The following is a 13,068-nucleotide window of genomic DNA, read 5'->3' on the forward strand; positions in this document are numbered from 1 at the left end:
TTTTTATTTTTTTTTGAATTTCAGGAACGCCCCTCCGACCCCACGTAAAATTACTTTTCTTCAATTTAAATCGCCGCCCATGAACTCGTGATACTCTCCATAACCCTTAAATTTGGCTCCCTCACCTCGTATCCTCGCCTACCTTGTGCGAAAAGGCAGGCTTCCTGCTTCCACTATGGCTCTCACACCCGTCGACACGACGCTCAAGGTGCCTCCTCCGGACCCTGTCGAAGAACCACCCAAAGTGGCTGTAACACCCTGCGAACCACCAACAGGCCCCTATCACTTCGAGGGAGGATTTCGTCGCGTCAGTCCATACCATTACACATACAACACATTCTGCAAAGAGCGATGGAGGGGCCGGGAGCTAGTCGACATCTTTGTCTCCGAATTCCGCGATCGCCCACCAGAGTACTACGTATGTTCTTACACATGTGCTCACAATCGCGCTGGATCATTTTGACTGATTATATCTCTAGAGAGAGGCCCTAGCAGCCGGCAAAGTCACCGTTAACGGTAAACCAGCCGGACCGAACACAACCGTGAAGAACGGCGATGTCATCTCGCATACCCTGCACCGACACGAACCTCCCGTCACAAGCCAGGAGATCGGCATTATCCACGAAGATGATGGCCTTATCGTCATCGACAAACCGGCCGGTGTGCCTGTCCACTCCGCCGGCCGGTACCACTACAACACCGTCATCGAGATCCTCCGCGCCGAGCGTGGTGGTGGTTGGGTGCCCCGGCCTTGCAATCGACTGGACCGGTTAACCTCCGGCGTGATGTTCATCGCCAAAGATCCCAAAGCAGCAGAAAGGGTTGCCAGCAAGCTGAAAGAGCGATCTGTGCACAAGGAGTACGTGACTCGAGTGAAGGGCAAGTTCCCGGACGGGGTGGTGGTCTGCGACCAGCCTATCATGCAGGTTAGTCCCAAGCTGGGGCTGAACCGGGTCCGCGCCACCGGTAAGACGGCGAAGACAAAGTTCCGCCGTTTGGCGTACTACCCCCCTCATGCTCCGGAGCCGGCTGCAGCGAGAGGGGACCGGGCTGCGACGCCGCCGCCTGCGTATTCGAACGAGGAGGAAGGATATAGTATCGTGCATTGTTTGCCGTTGACGGGACGCACGCATCAGATTCGTGTCCACCTTCAGTTCCTGGGGCATCCGATCACGAATGATCCGATTTATTCGAATCGGCGTGTGTTCGGGCCCGGTCTGGGAAAGAGCGAGGATAGCGGTGATCGGGATGATGAGATTATGGAGCGGTTGAACAACATGGGCAAGACTGAGCTTCCGGATACGGTTTCGTACCGGACTCATCTTACTGCTGCGCCGCTTGTGCCGCCGGGTACGGAGTCCTCCGTCATCGAGGGCATCATGTCCCGCGAGCACGAGGCTGCCCTGGTAGAGTACCACAAGCGCAAGGGCGAGAGGCTTTCCGGGGAGCAGTGTGACGTCTGTGGTACGGAGCTCTATACCGATCCTGGTGTGCATGAGCTGGGTATCTTCCTTCATGCCGTTGCCTACTCTTCGGATAATGGCGACTGGAAGTACCGCAGCAAGATGCCTTCTTGGGCTCTTCCTCCGCCAGGCATGGATGGTCCTCAGGCAGTCCCTGACTGGGAGCCGGTGCCGGAGGAGGAAGAGATCGTGGTCGGGAATGGAACTGTGCCGGAGGGCATGGAGGATGAAGACAAGCCGAAGAGGAGTCAGGGAAGTGTCTTGGTTCGGGGCGTGGGAGTGGTTGATAGCGAGAGGCTGCAGAGCAACAGCAGTCTGCTTGATCTTTCCTTGTCGTGTTAGACTTTTTGCTCTCCCATATTTGCATAGACTTGATGTTTACGACTACATGATACCTGTATGCATGGATATCAGGAGTTCTATGTTTTTGGCCGCTGGCATGTATGTAGAGCTGTGGGTACTTGGCCTAGCAGACCCAAAGAATATACCGTTCCATGATTCCCAAGGACTGAGGGCGTAGCGAGTGCTTAGGATGGTGCAAATACAGGTTGGCAATTACAACTCAGCCAGATCTTGGTCTCATCTACGGATGCCACCACAGCGCAGAACCCACTGACGGAGTTGCCATCTTAAATCGGATCCAAGCACGTCTTACGTTCAAACACTACCGACCGATCAAAAGTAACCAGACCGAGGAAGGGAATCGCAATGGAAAAGCCCCCATTTCTATTTGATATCCCAGTGCTGGTACCAGCCACCCAATCATGCACATAAGAGAAATTCGTTATCGCCACGAGATGATTCATTTCAATTCACGACCATACAAGAAACCGAAGCGACACCTTGCAGCTTTTGCCAGAGATCCCCATCTCCAATTGAAAATGCTTTGGTATAATGATTTTAATTGTTGATTTAATTAGGCTAAAGCATTTAAGCCTCAGTGGTGACACGGCCCTTGGGGTTGGTAACCTTGACACCGAGAGCCTTGGCCTTGGCAATGATCTCGACGCGCTTGCGGGAGGAGACGGCGTGGCCGATCCTACAGAATTATCATGTTAGTTGGATGCGCTTTTCTGCGTTGCATAGCTCGGTGGAAAGGGTGGGCGTACTCAGCAGCGTAGGTGCGGTTGTGCATGAGAAGGAGCTCAACGTCCTTGGGGTTCTGGACGAGGAAAGCCTTGTGGCCGGAGGGCATCATGTGCTTGGTCTTCTTGTTGGAGCCATAGCCGATCTATCGATTCAAGCCATATCAGTATTCATTGTTTCGCTGTGCAAATCGCAAAGTTCGATCACCGGTCGCGCTGTGACCTTTCACTTCCGGATCGAGATTGGAACGGAGAAAAACGTACGGAGGGCATGGGAATGTTCGACTTGAAGCGTCTACGGACGCGGGAGTCGATACCCTTAGGCTTGCGCCATGACTCAGGCACACACTTGAAGCGGTCCGACTGGTGGCGCTTGAAGGTCTTGGTGCCTGTATTTTGCAATCCTTGTCAGTCCCAATATTTCAATAGCCCGAGTGTGCATGTGTGACAGATTGTGTCCCAGAAGTCCCGATGTATATCTCCCAAGTGTTTTATCGTATTGCCAAGTCGTTGTCGGATTCCTTGATTCTTCCTTCGAACAGTGATATCATGCTCCGTTTTTCATCGAAAATTTCGTGCGAACCCTCCCTAATTCCTTCCTTCGCTAACACTCTTGCTATACATGGGACCTGGGCTGTGGTGGATGTGCTGGACGGGAAAACAGGAAGGCAGGATTTTGACATACGCTTCTTGACGATGGGGACGTGCTTCTTTGCGAGGACCATCTGAATTTCAATTAGTATCAATAACAACGACAATATGAATCCATCATCTCGGCATAGAACATACCTTGTCGGTTTCGTAAGGCCGCTGGCGCTCGAGTTGTCGTGACGGGTCGAATTCGATCTCAAAAATTCGCGCTGAGGTTGGCCGCCCAGTGCAGTCGGGTGCTAACGCCTCGCTAAGCTGAAAATTAGGGTGAAAGCCCTGCCAAGACTTGCCGCTTCGGGTCTGGTGTCGATCGTTGGCTAGCTTATGTCATCCGTCTTTGACCTTCCGCTCTTATCGTCTCCCGTATCAATTGTTATGCTTCGGTTTTGATCTCCAATTCTACTCCACACCATACTGTACATACGTTTTATTATCTTTTATTGCATCTGGTCTATCATTCCTACTCCTCTCAGATCTGAAGGTGCAGATGCCGGTTTTCCCCTGACTTCGCGCTACTAGTGAAGATGCCTTCCATCACCTCCAAATCCGCCAATGCTTCCTCCGGTCGCAAGCGGGTCGCAATCCCAGCTCCAGTGGTAATAGACTCCGCGAACTCAACAAGCTCCTTATTGACGCCGCGACCTTCAAACGGCACATCATAACCTTCGCCATTCACCGTCAACCGATCAAAATCCAACGTCACGACACCGTCCGCGCACGTAAACTCGAAAACGGAATCATTGATCTCCGAACCATAAGAGACAGACAGCACACCCGTAGCGCCCGATCGGGTCTTAACCAACGCATCAACAGTATCAACAGGGGCAAGATGCTCCTGCCGCAGCGACGAATGCGCAGCCACCATAGCCAGACCATCACTCTGTCCCAAAATCAAGCGCAGCGCAGCAACAACATGAACACCGCCGTCCAGAACAAACCCACCCTGGTACTCGGGTTTCCGACGCCATTCCGTTTCTACTCGCACGCATTAGCCCTTCCCCCATCGATATCCAGTAGAAGGAGTACACATACTATGATACTTCGACCCAGGCTTAATCATACTCCTCATGACGACCCGGAAATTCTTAACACCACCAAGTCTCCGCACCTCCTGCGCAGCCCGCACAAACTTGCTCATGTACCGCCAGTTCTCGGCCACAGCCCAAACGGTCTTGCTGCTGACGATGCGGGAATTGTGGAGGTTAATCAGGTCCTGCGCCGCAGATAGGTCCTTCGCGATTGGCTTCTCGGACAGAACATGCTTCCCCGCTATCAGGGCCTTGCGGATGAACTCTGGCTGTACTAGGATGGGGATACTAGATCGTGGAGTATCGTATTAGCCCCGTCCCTGTCAACTTGTGTAGCATACTGTAGAACCAAACGCACGCTATAATAACGGCCTTAATATCCGACCGACTAAGCAGATCATCGTAACTTTTCCCCGACCCTGCGTCCTCCGAGTACAGGTCGACTCCGGAGACTCCGGTCGCGAGGGTTTGCGCTGAAGTGAGAGACCGCGAATAGATGGCTTTTAAGTCGAATGCGTCCGAAGCTTGCACGCCGGGCTAGTCATATTGTCCCACTGGTTAAAAACAAGCTATGTTGGTTTTGTTCGGTACGAGAGAACCTACCAGGTGTTCTTCGCGGGCGAAGTTGCCTGTTTTCTCCGTTAGGGTTTTGTTTTATACAAATCTCGCATTGTGGTTAAACGTACCACTTCCTATGATGGCTACGCCGATGGGCATGGTGGGGGGAGTTCAATTAGTGTTTTCTTTTTAGTCGTGATGCTTTGTATATCCGGATCAGTATATACACGTTTTTTTTTTTTCTTTTTTTTTTTCAGAAAGATATGTGTTTTTCGGGACAATTATCAATCGATAGTTCGAGAATCTAGGAGGATGAATAGAAGGTCGAACCCTTAGATTTACATTTCTCATTGATATTAACCGGGTTGGGTGGGTCTCAGAAATTAGTTCCAGATTTGGCGGGGTTCACAAAAACGTACGGATTTGAGAAGGATATTTTTTTTCTATTTTATTTTTGTTATTTATTGAGGGAATACTTGCCTAGATTGGTGTTCTCGGGTGGTCTGGACATATGTGCAAATGTTATATACATGACTAGTACGGAGTAGAGACATTCTGATCGTTTGTATATCGACACAGAAACACGAATATATAACGTCGTCATGTACATCGATATACGGAGTGGACAATATGGACCTAGACATTAATAACGCCCCGCGACTGCCCAACAAAAAGCCCAAAATTAGATAAAGTGCCTAACGCCGTAGATGCTGATCATAACCTTCATGGGCAATGAACCCGAAAAGCATCGAGTCATGTCTCATGTCAAATTCCAAACCACGAGAGGCAGTCGCTGTAAACACCAGGGTATAAAGATAACCAAACCAAGCACAAGAAGAGTAAAAGAAAAAGAAAAGAACAGAAAACGGATATGGTAGATTTCTGTCCGGCGCAGATCACTGACCAACGAGTGCCCGGATGCGCTCGACCCTTTCCATCGCCTTCTCCAGGCGCTCAAGACGGGTCCTCTTCTCGACGTCCCGACGTTCTAACACCGCCACTCGCTCCTCGAGCCGCGCGCGGGCCTTGCGCTCTTGAGCCACCATCTCGTTGGCCTGGCTAAATAATTGCGCAGTTAGCTCCTCAAGCTCCGAACTGGCCTGCGACAATTGTGACTCCGCTGCTCGTCGCAGGCTCTGTTCGCGATCTAGCGCATTCTGCAGCTCGGCCGTGTGGTCTGGGCTGGGTTGCCGCGACGGGGGTTGGGAGACGGGTTGCGCGGGGGTTTGGGTCGGAGATGTGTTGCTGGGTCCGCGGGAATGGAGAAAGGATGTGAGAGTCGATAGACGTCCCTGCGAATTAGAGGGAGGTGATAGGGGCCGGTTCATTTCGTTGGAGGAGGTAGATGATACGGAGGAGCCATTTCGCGAGGTATATGTGGAGGCTTGGGTCCGGAGACGACGAACTTCGTGCTCGTACTCGGCGAGTTTCTCGGCTGTCAAGGGAGATCACAGTCAGTATAGAACATCTCGCGGTTGCAAGTGACAGTTGAGACATGTCACGGTGCGGTTCCTTACCTGTTTGTGCAGCCTGGACACTCAGGAAGGTGATCTGTCCCTCCAATTCCTTGATCCTCTTCTGGTCAGCGGCGTGCTCGTGTACTAGACTCGTCTCCTGGCCACAGGTTGGACAGTTCTTCCCGGGAATTAGACCCATCGCATTTATTGTGGGAAGCATGCCGACCAGCGTGGTCGATGTGAGAGCGGCAGTGGTCGTTGTGGTCGACATCCTGGTCTTTCATGAATTGCTGACGGGCTTGAGGATGAGCGCAAGTCGAGCAGGAAATTAGGTTAGGGAAATGAGAAGGATCCCCGGTCAGAACCGTGTCGCAAAAATTGAAGTACGAGTTTCAGAGATGGGGGCGATCCAGTTAAATAGAAACAGAAGGCTAGTGTTTAGTGACACACACGCATCGCTACCAAACAGGGAAGAAGAAAAGGAAGAGTGCCAGCCGTTAGTGCCAGAAAGGCTTCTGTCGACAGACAGATGGAATAAATGCAATGATGGCGGGTAAGCAGTGGAGTTACCCGACGTTAGGCGTCGATGTCTGGTGTATTGCGAATGTATTGTTTACTTGTATTCTAATCTATTCTTAGTATTTGGGTGTGGATTTATTGGATTGGAAGGGAAAATCCAACCACCGTCATATCGTACATGGGGCCCGGTTTCCTAGTTGAGGTTCTCAAAATCCAGGTCAATAATATCGGTATTTAGGATGATCGTCTCTCGGGCAATCACACCATCTCATCTTCTCCCCCGGATTTCCATCATGGGTTGTCGCTGAGCAGACACACGTGTGTGGATCCTTTTAGTCCCCGCATGTTTGTGACGGATCATGTTTATAAATCTAACGACTTCACTTCTTTCACTGCCTCCAGGGGATTAGAAGAGCTGACTTACAATTTGATTGTTCCAAAGGAACATGCCTCTCTGGTCTTTGTCTTCAAAGGAGGGAACTGCCTTGAAGCAATTCCTACTTACAAGGGGAATTTCTAACGTCCAGCCTTGCGGCCCTTTCCCCCTTGCAACCGTTATTCCCGCTATCTCTCTAACAACCCTCGCTATCTCCTAGGAAACACATACCAGCCATTAGTTCCAGTCATCTATATATCCACTTGCCCCTTACATGAAGATCTAGCATTCTTCATGTCCTGTGGTAAACTTTATTTTCTGCTTTATCGGCTGATGATATCATGCAAACGCATATACTTTCGTGCCGCCCGCCACCACGATCTGCAATGGTTGTAACCCGTTACAGCCTCAGACACAGAGTGACCAAAATACAGACTATCCAAAAAGTAGCCAGCACAAGGCTATGTCCGTTGCCCGAAACACCTCAGAACCTTCTTATCTGAGAAGCCAATAACCACCGCAGTAACGCCACTCATCGTGCCAAAGACGCTCACCATCGTCACCCATCCACCCCGATCACTGAGGAGCCCCGCGATCAATGGCCCCAATACCTGGCCACCCGACCAGGCGACATTGAACAGTCCATACGCTTGCCCCATGCCTCCTTGATTCCCAAAGATTCCCGGCGATTCCTTCTCCTGTCGCTCAACGACAAGACTGACTTCGGTCATGAGGGACACCATCTGAAGGGTCGATGCAATACCTGCGATGAATAGGAAAATATAGAGGAGGATTTGATCCTGTGTCGTATCATGTGTGATGAGCCGAAGGAGGAAAAACGTAGGGAAGTCCAGCAGGAATCCAAGGAACGCGATTGTTCGGGATCCGTAGCGGTCAACGGCATCGCCTGTTGAGATCGGTTAATGCAATCGACACTCAGCTTGCTGGTCACCAAACATACCAACTAGAGGAGAAAAGAAAGACGGTGCGAACAATGGCAGGAAACAAACCCCGACCCAAAAGGGACTCCAGTTGAATGTCTCCATCACATGCAGCGGAAGCACCTATAGCCACTGGTTAACAAAGCATTCTAGATGGTGCGACTAGGGCTCCGCATACGGTGTCGAAAGAAGACCACAGAATGGCATCGACTATGGTTGCTCCAAAGAAGAGCAACACGCTGCTAGAACACATTAAGCGCACGATAGGTGGTAGAGTGGATGTCCTTCCACTTGAAATTGGCTCGCCGCTGACCTCAGGCCAGCAAACAGAATGACAGGTATTAGCTGATATTTGGTCAGAACGATCCTGTCTGGTGGCTTGATACACGCCATTGCCAGTTTCATCCGCACTACTCAGCAAACTCTCTGTTTCGTTAGCGATCTGTGGCTGAGTCCATTTCAAAGCGGTTTTCTGCTCAATCATAAAAAGCCGAAGGAGGATATCCAGAACAACTAGTCCGACGGCAATCGTAAATACGGCATCGTAACTTATCCGCGATAGTCTATACGGGTCAGCGAGGTAAGGGCATCTATGCAACACAATGACTTACACGACCCCTCCGATAAAAGGACCAAAAACGGTTCCCACCGTCATAGCCATGGAGACATAACCCATCGCCGCTCCAACTTGGTCCTTTCCCACTGTATCCACAACAAGAGCCATGCCGACTGTCCAGACGACAGCGGCAGACAAGCCCTGCAGGACTCGCGCGATGACCAACGAAGAGAGTGACCGGGCAACCCAGAACATGATAGTCGAACCGCCCAACGCGAGTAGACCGAAGATGAACGGTACCTGGCGGGAGGTACCCTTGTCGGCGAAGTAGCCGAATATAGCTATATCCATGTGGTCAATCAGGTTTGCTGATGACTATAACGAGGACAAGGAACTTACGGGATCCAACAAAGATAGCACCCCCAAACGCGGCAAGCATGATTGCCATCCATTGCTGCACTGTATGATTTTGTCAACGACTCAACAACTTCTCTCAGCCACAAAAGGGAAGATAGAAAGAACCACATACGTTGATCATCAGGCACAACCACCCGTGTTTTTAAAACCACCGGCAGGATGGGAACAATCTAACAAGCCCATATCCATGAGCACCCGCAAGTAATACGCAATGGGGCTACAAGTTCACACACCATGCCATAAATAAAAACATCCTATCATCACCGTCAGTACACATTGCACAGCGAACCAGTGTATATGACTCCAAACCGTAAAAACAGCCATCGCAACTACCGAGATCACAAATCTCCTCGAGGATCGGAACTCCAGCTTCCACGGCGGGGAAGCCCTCGATGCATAATTCATTTGGAGATCATTTTGGTGCATAATTTTGTTCAGCTGAGCTGCGGGGTATCAAGAACACAGATAGACAAAAAAAAGAAAAGAGTATAGAGAAGTAGAAGAAGAAAGACAGTGTCCCCACGTCAAGGACAGATCTATAGATCTTTAATACGGCAGGTTTTTCCTGCCGAACAGAATAGTATGATTGTGGAGGGTGACTTGGCCAAAGTATATTTTTGTGCTTATCTTTCCAAATCTGGCTCAGTCGACAGCAGGGTGGGATGATAAAAATCCCCAGCCTCCCCCAGGTCCGCATTTTGTGTGGATCGGATTACTTATTCGGGGTATCAGAGGGAGAAGCCTATATATCCGTAGACTACTCATTGGGTGGGCCATGACCACCACCGCATCTCGCTCCGTCCAGTGCTACAGGGATTACAGCGCTAGGGCTATGGATGCGGCAATATGAACAAAAGAAAAACTGTACTGCTCATTCTATCACCCCAGTTTAACCGAAAGAAAGAGCTAATCAAGACACGACGAAAATACAATGAAATCTCAGCGGGATCCCCTGTGTAAGTACCATATATGACTACCAGTGTCAGGGATTGGAAGAGGGAGAGGGAGCAAACGGGAAGCATAGTCGTTTTTTTTTGTTTCTCTTTTATAAGCCTGGCTAGTAAGATAGACAGACTACCGTTCTTGGGCTCCGGAAAGCACCTCTGCAGGTCGCTGAGTCGTAATCTTATTCGCATGGCTGTCTCGTCAACTAGGCAGGGACATGGCTCCGTTAGAAGAACAAGAAGAACAGGACTCCGCACGCCATCCCCCGATCCCGAACAAGACAACGAAAGGGGGGAATCACTGGACACAACAAAGCCGAGAAACGCGGAAGAAAAGGAAACCATCGTTAAGAATAACATAGCATCTTTCCATCCAGATCGGCCGTAAAGGTCACGAGTGTATACTAAGTCCATCCACATACATGAGAATCACTAGCTCGGAAGGAAACTAAGGGCAACTAGTAAGAGGGGGTAAAAAGAAACGTAGAAAACTTTTCGACATTGCCGGACAACGGTAGCAAAAACTAGACGTGAATCGGGGATCTTGACTGACGGAAAAAGTCGTGAATCAATCAGAGAGAAATGGAGAGTAGAGAGAAGCGGGACGATTGGTATTGAAAACAAACAGTCATCAACATAGCCAAAAAATTCATCATTTGAAAGGAACGTTGTTCGCAGAGCAACCTCGGAAACGCGCTACTCGGAGATAGCCGTACGCGACAGTAAGAAACGAGGCACCGTACGAAGAGCCTCGTGAACAGGATTTCGCTCTGGAAGGAATGCGAAGTTTCGGTCGAGTAATGACTGCATTCGGGGTATCGTTAGATCTATGCGAACGTACGGCCGGCTCCACGGCGGTTGTTACGTTGCCTCGAGCTCACGGTGCTCCAGCCCTCCTCGTCAGCAGCATCAGCTGGCTGAGCAGGAGCCCGCCTCCAGCTACCGTTTTCCTTGCTAGGGGCGGCATCATTTGAGGCTTCGGCCTTCGCAGCAGGCTTGGCCTCCTCTGATTGATCTTGATCAGCGGCCATGCCACTCTCGTCCTCGCCGGCCCGCCGGAGGATCTCAAAGTTCTTCGCACCCTGAGGGGTATCGGCAGAATCTCTGCCGGTAGCATCGGCAGATGTGCCAGTCTTATCGCCCTTAGCCTGATCTTTGGCAGGTCGCTGCTTGTCGCCCTTCTCAGCCTTGGCCTTCTCATCGGCTTCCTTCTTTTGCCTCAATGCCAGTTGGCGCCGTTCCTCAACCTCCTTCTCTCTCGCAGCAGTATCAATCGGGCGGGCACCACCGAATGGGCTGGCCCCAGTTCCAGTTCCCGCAGCCGGGCTAGACACAGCATCGGTCACGGTTCGTTTTTGAAGGTTCAGTCTTGGCCTCGTAGGGGCAGCAGGGGATGCAGGAGCGGCAGCGGGGGAAGGAGGGTTGCTAGACTCCTTAGGTTGATCAGGACGCATCTTTGATCTCCAGGCGTTGTCCATTTCAGCTGCAGTAGGTGCCCGTTCTTGGAATTCACGTCGTGGAGGCCTTGAGCCATCCTGGGAACGTCCCTCACCCCAGGCAGGCGAGCTCTTTCTGAAACTGGATCCCTCGTTGGTGCGAGGACGGCCACCTTCTCTCACAGGGCCGGTCGGAGAGAGAGGACCCTTTCGCTCCCAGTTGCCGAAATCGCGGAACTTGCCGTCGGATTCGAAGTTGCGACGTCCACCAGTACGTTCGCTACCAGCATCGGAGAAGTTGTCCATGTTACGTCCAAAGGAGGAGCGGTCAGGCACACGGCGCGGAGCCTCGGGGGCAGGAAGAGGGCCCTTGCGAGTCCAGTCGAATTCCTTGACATCACGTTCCTTAGCTGTAGCACTGTCAGTGAGTGTATAATGAACCAAATATCGAAGCACTTACGAGGCTCTGCGATGCTGACCCGGATGGCCCTTCCCTGAAGGGTGGCGCCGGAGAGGTCGAGAGCCTTCTTCAAGCCGTCTACCGTCTCGAATTCGACGTATCCGAAGCCCTTAGGGGCTTTCGTTAACTTATCCTCCACGATACGAACGTTCGTCACAGCGCAGTCGACAAAGAGGTCAGAGATATCAGCCGAAGTCGCATCAAAGGACAAGTTTCCGACGTGGGCAGTATACGGGGGCTGAGTGGGGAGGGGCAGGGCTCCCTAACGGCGTAACCGCCACGTTCACGGTCTTGTTTCTCATTGTCAGATGCAGTAAAATACCATAAAGGGGGAGGAGAGTGTACCACCGAAGCCACTGCCGAATCCAGCAGACGAGAGGCCACCAGCACGGCGATCGCTGTCGAACCTGGGCTGAGGAGGGGCTATATTGTATTAGATTTGTCTATCCAGGTGGGTAGCAAACATTGTGAGCAAGCAGTGTCAATAACGTACCGGCTAGTAGACATTTGTATCAGTACGAGGTCATCCAGCCTGATCATTGGAATAGCATCCATCACTTACCAGGCAAAGGCATGTCATCCATCTCGTCGGCCCAAGAGCCAAAGTCTAATGGTTTAGCACTGATCGCCCCGCGAAGATTCACGGGGTTAACTTACTCTCATCAGCTAAGAAGGTGCTGATGGACATCTTCTGGGCTTTCTGTTTAGGCGCTGCAGAAATCATCGTTAGTATCCATTGTCCATTAAAGAAAGGACAGTGCTGTCACAAAGCGAGAGCGTAATTATGCCTGAGAGGGGTAGAAACATACCCATGATTGCGGTTGTTGGAAATCCAGAAACGCGCCAAGGGAAGCACTTGTGCGCGTCTCACACGGGAGAGTTGAGAAATAGATAAAAATGACTTCCGATAAGGAAGACTGTAGGAATGCGAAAGGTGGCGTCTAGTTTTGAACAAGACGATGTAAAATGGGGGGTTTGCAGGAGAGCTCCGCAGTGAAGAACAGAGGGGAAAGTGAGTTAATCCGCGAGGATAATTTTTAGTGATGACGCTAGAAAAGTCAGCCTCTAAAAGTGTTGGTGCGGCTTTTCGGTTTGCGCCTCGACCCAAACCCGCGAAGAGGGCTTTTTCTTGCAACCTCGCTTTGCGGAGAAGTGGTCAAACTACTAGACCTCCCCA

General features: G+C 51.0%; 5 protein-coding genes across 5 annotated transcripts; 1 reads left to right on the forward strand and 4 right to left on the reverse strand.

Moving 5' to 3' along the window:
- Positions 1-175: 175 nt before the first annotated feature.
- ANOM_010484 (pseudouridine synthase) lies at positions 176-1,805 on the forward strand (the record flags this gene model as incomplete). The annotated part of the gene is made up of 2 exons (XM_015555740.1): positions 176-418; positions 480-1,805. 2 exons carry the CDS (start codon positions 176-178, stop codon positions 1,803-1,805), a joined length of 1,569 nt encoding a protein of 522 aa, XP_015401297.1.
- Positions 1,806-2,166: 361 nt separating this feature from the next.
- On the reverse strand, positions 2,167-4,944 carry ANOM_010485 (uncharacterized protein; the record flags this gene model as incomplete). Its single annotated transcript, XM_015555741.1, has 10 exons — positions 2,167-2,502; positions 2,573-2,694; positions 2,813-2,937; positions 3,234-3,273; positions 3,338-3,516; positions 3,716-4,174; positions 4,232-4,515; positions 4,586-4,764; positions 4,831-4,856; positions 4,914-4,944. The coding sequence occupies 10 exons, from the start codon at positions 4,942-4,944 to the stop codon at positions 2,394-2,396; spliced, it is 1,554 nt and encodes a 517-aa protein (XP_015401298.1). The 3' UTR covers positions 2,167-2,393.
- A 737-nt stretch (positions 4,945-5,681) lies between these two features.
- ANOM_010486 (uncharacterized protein) lies at positions 5,682-6,578 on the reverse strand (the record flags this gene model as incomplete). Its single annotated transcript, XM_015555742.1, has 2 exons — positions 6,303-6,578; positions 5,682-6,220 (listed from the first exon to the last, which is right to left on the reverse strand). The coding sequence occupies exons 1-2, from the start codon at positions 6,511-6,513 to the stop codon at positions 5,682-5,684; spliced, it is 750 nt and encodes a 249-aa protein (XP_015401295.1). The 5' UTR covers positions 6,514-6,578.
- Positions 6,579-7,598: 1,020 nt separating this feature from the next.
- ANOM_010487 (MFS transporter) lies at positions 7,599-9,477 on the reverse strand (the record flags this gene model as incomplete). The annotated part of the gene is made up of 8 exons (XM_015555743.1): positions 7,599-8,044; positions 8,099-8,201; positions 8,257-8,641; positions 8,690-8,975; positions 9,034-9,093; positions 9,164-9,221; positions 9,285-9,305; positions 9,361-9,477. The coding sequence occupies 8 exons, from the start codon at positions 9,475-9,477 to the stop codon at positions 7,599-7,601; spliced, it is 1,476 nt and encodes a 491-aa protein (XP_015401296.1).
- A 601-nt stretch (positions 9,478-10,078) lies between these two features.
- Positions 10,079-12,871, reverse strand: ANOM_010488 (translation initiation factor 4B). The gene is made up of 6 exons (XM_015555744.1): positions 12,701-12,871; positions 12,549-12,602; positions 12,454-12,498; positions 12,214-12,314; positions 11,892-12,153; positions 10,079-11,841 (listed from the first exon to the last, which is right to left on the reverse strand). The coding sequence occupies exons 1-6, from the start codon at positions 12,702-12,704 to the stop codon at positions 10,823-10,825; spliced, it is 1,485 nt and encodes a 494-aa protein (XP_015401299.1). The 5' UTR covers positions 12,705-12,871; the 3' UTR covers positions 10,079-10,822.
- Between the last annotated feature and the right edge of the window lie 197 nt (positions 12,872-13,068).

Source organism: Aspergillus nomiae (genome assembly GCF_001204775.2).
Source record: "Aspergillus nomiae NRRL 13137 chromosome Unknown contig00621, whole genome shotgun sequence".
NCBI classification, from domain to species: domain Eukaryota; kingdom Fungi; phylum Ascomycota; class Eurotiomycetes; order Eurotiales; family Aspergillaceae; genus Aspergillus; species Aspergillus nomiae.

Excerpts from the sequence above, each read along its gene's own strand:
- ANOM_010488 (XM_015555744.1), bottom strand. Across the intron at positions 12,315-12,453 it reads GGATGACATGCCTTTGCCTG|CCCCTCCTCAGCCCAGGTTC; the intron begins GTAAGTGATGGA and ends AATACAATATAG. Across the intron at positions 12,154-12,213 it reads CACTCTCCTCCCCCTTTATG|GGAGCCCTGCCCCTCCCCAC; the intron begins GTATTTTACTGC and ends TTACGCCGTTAG.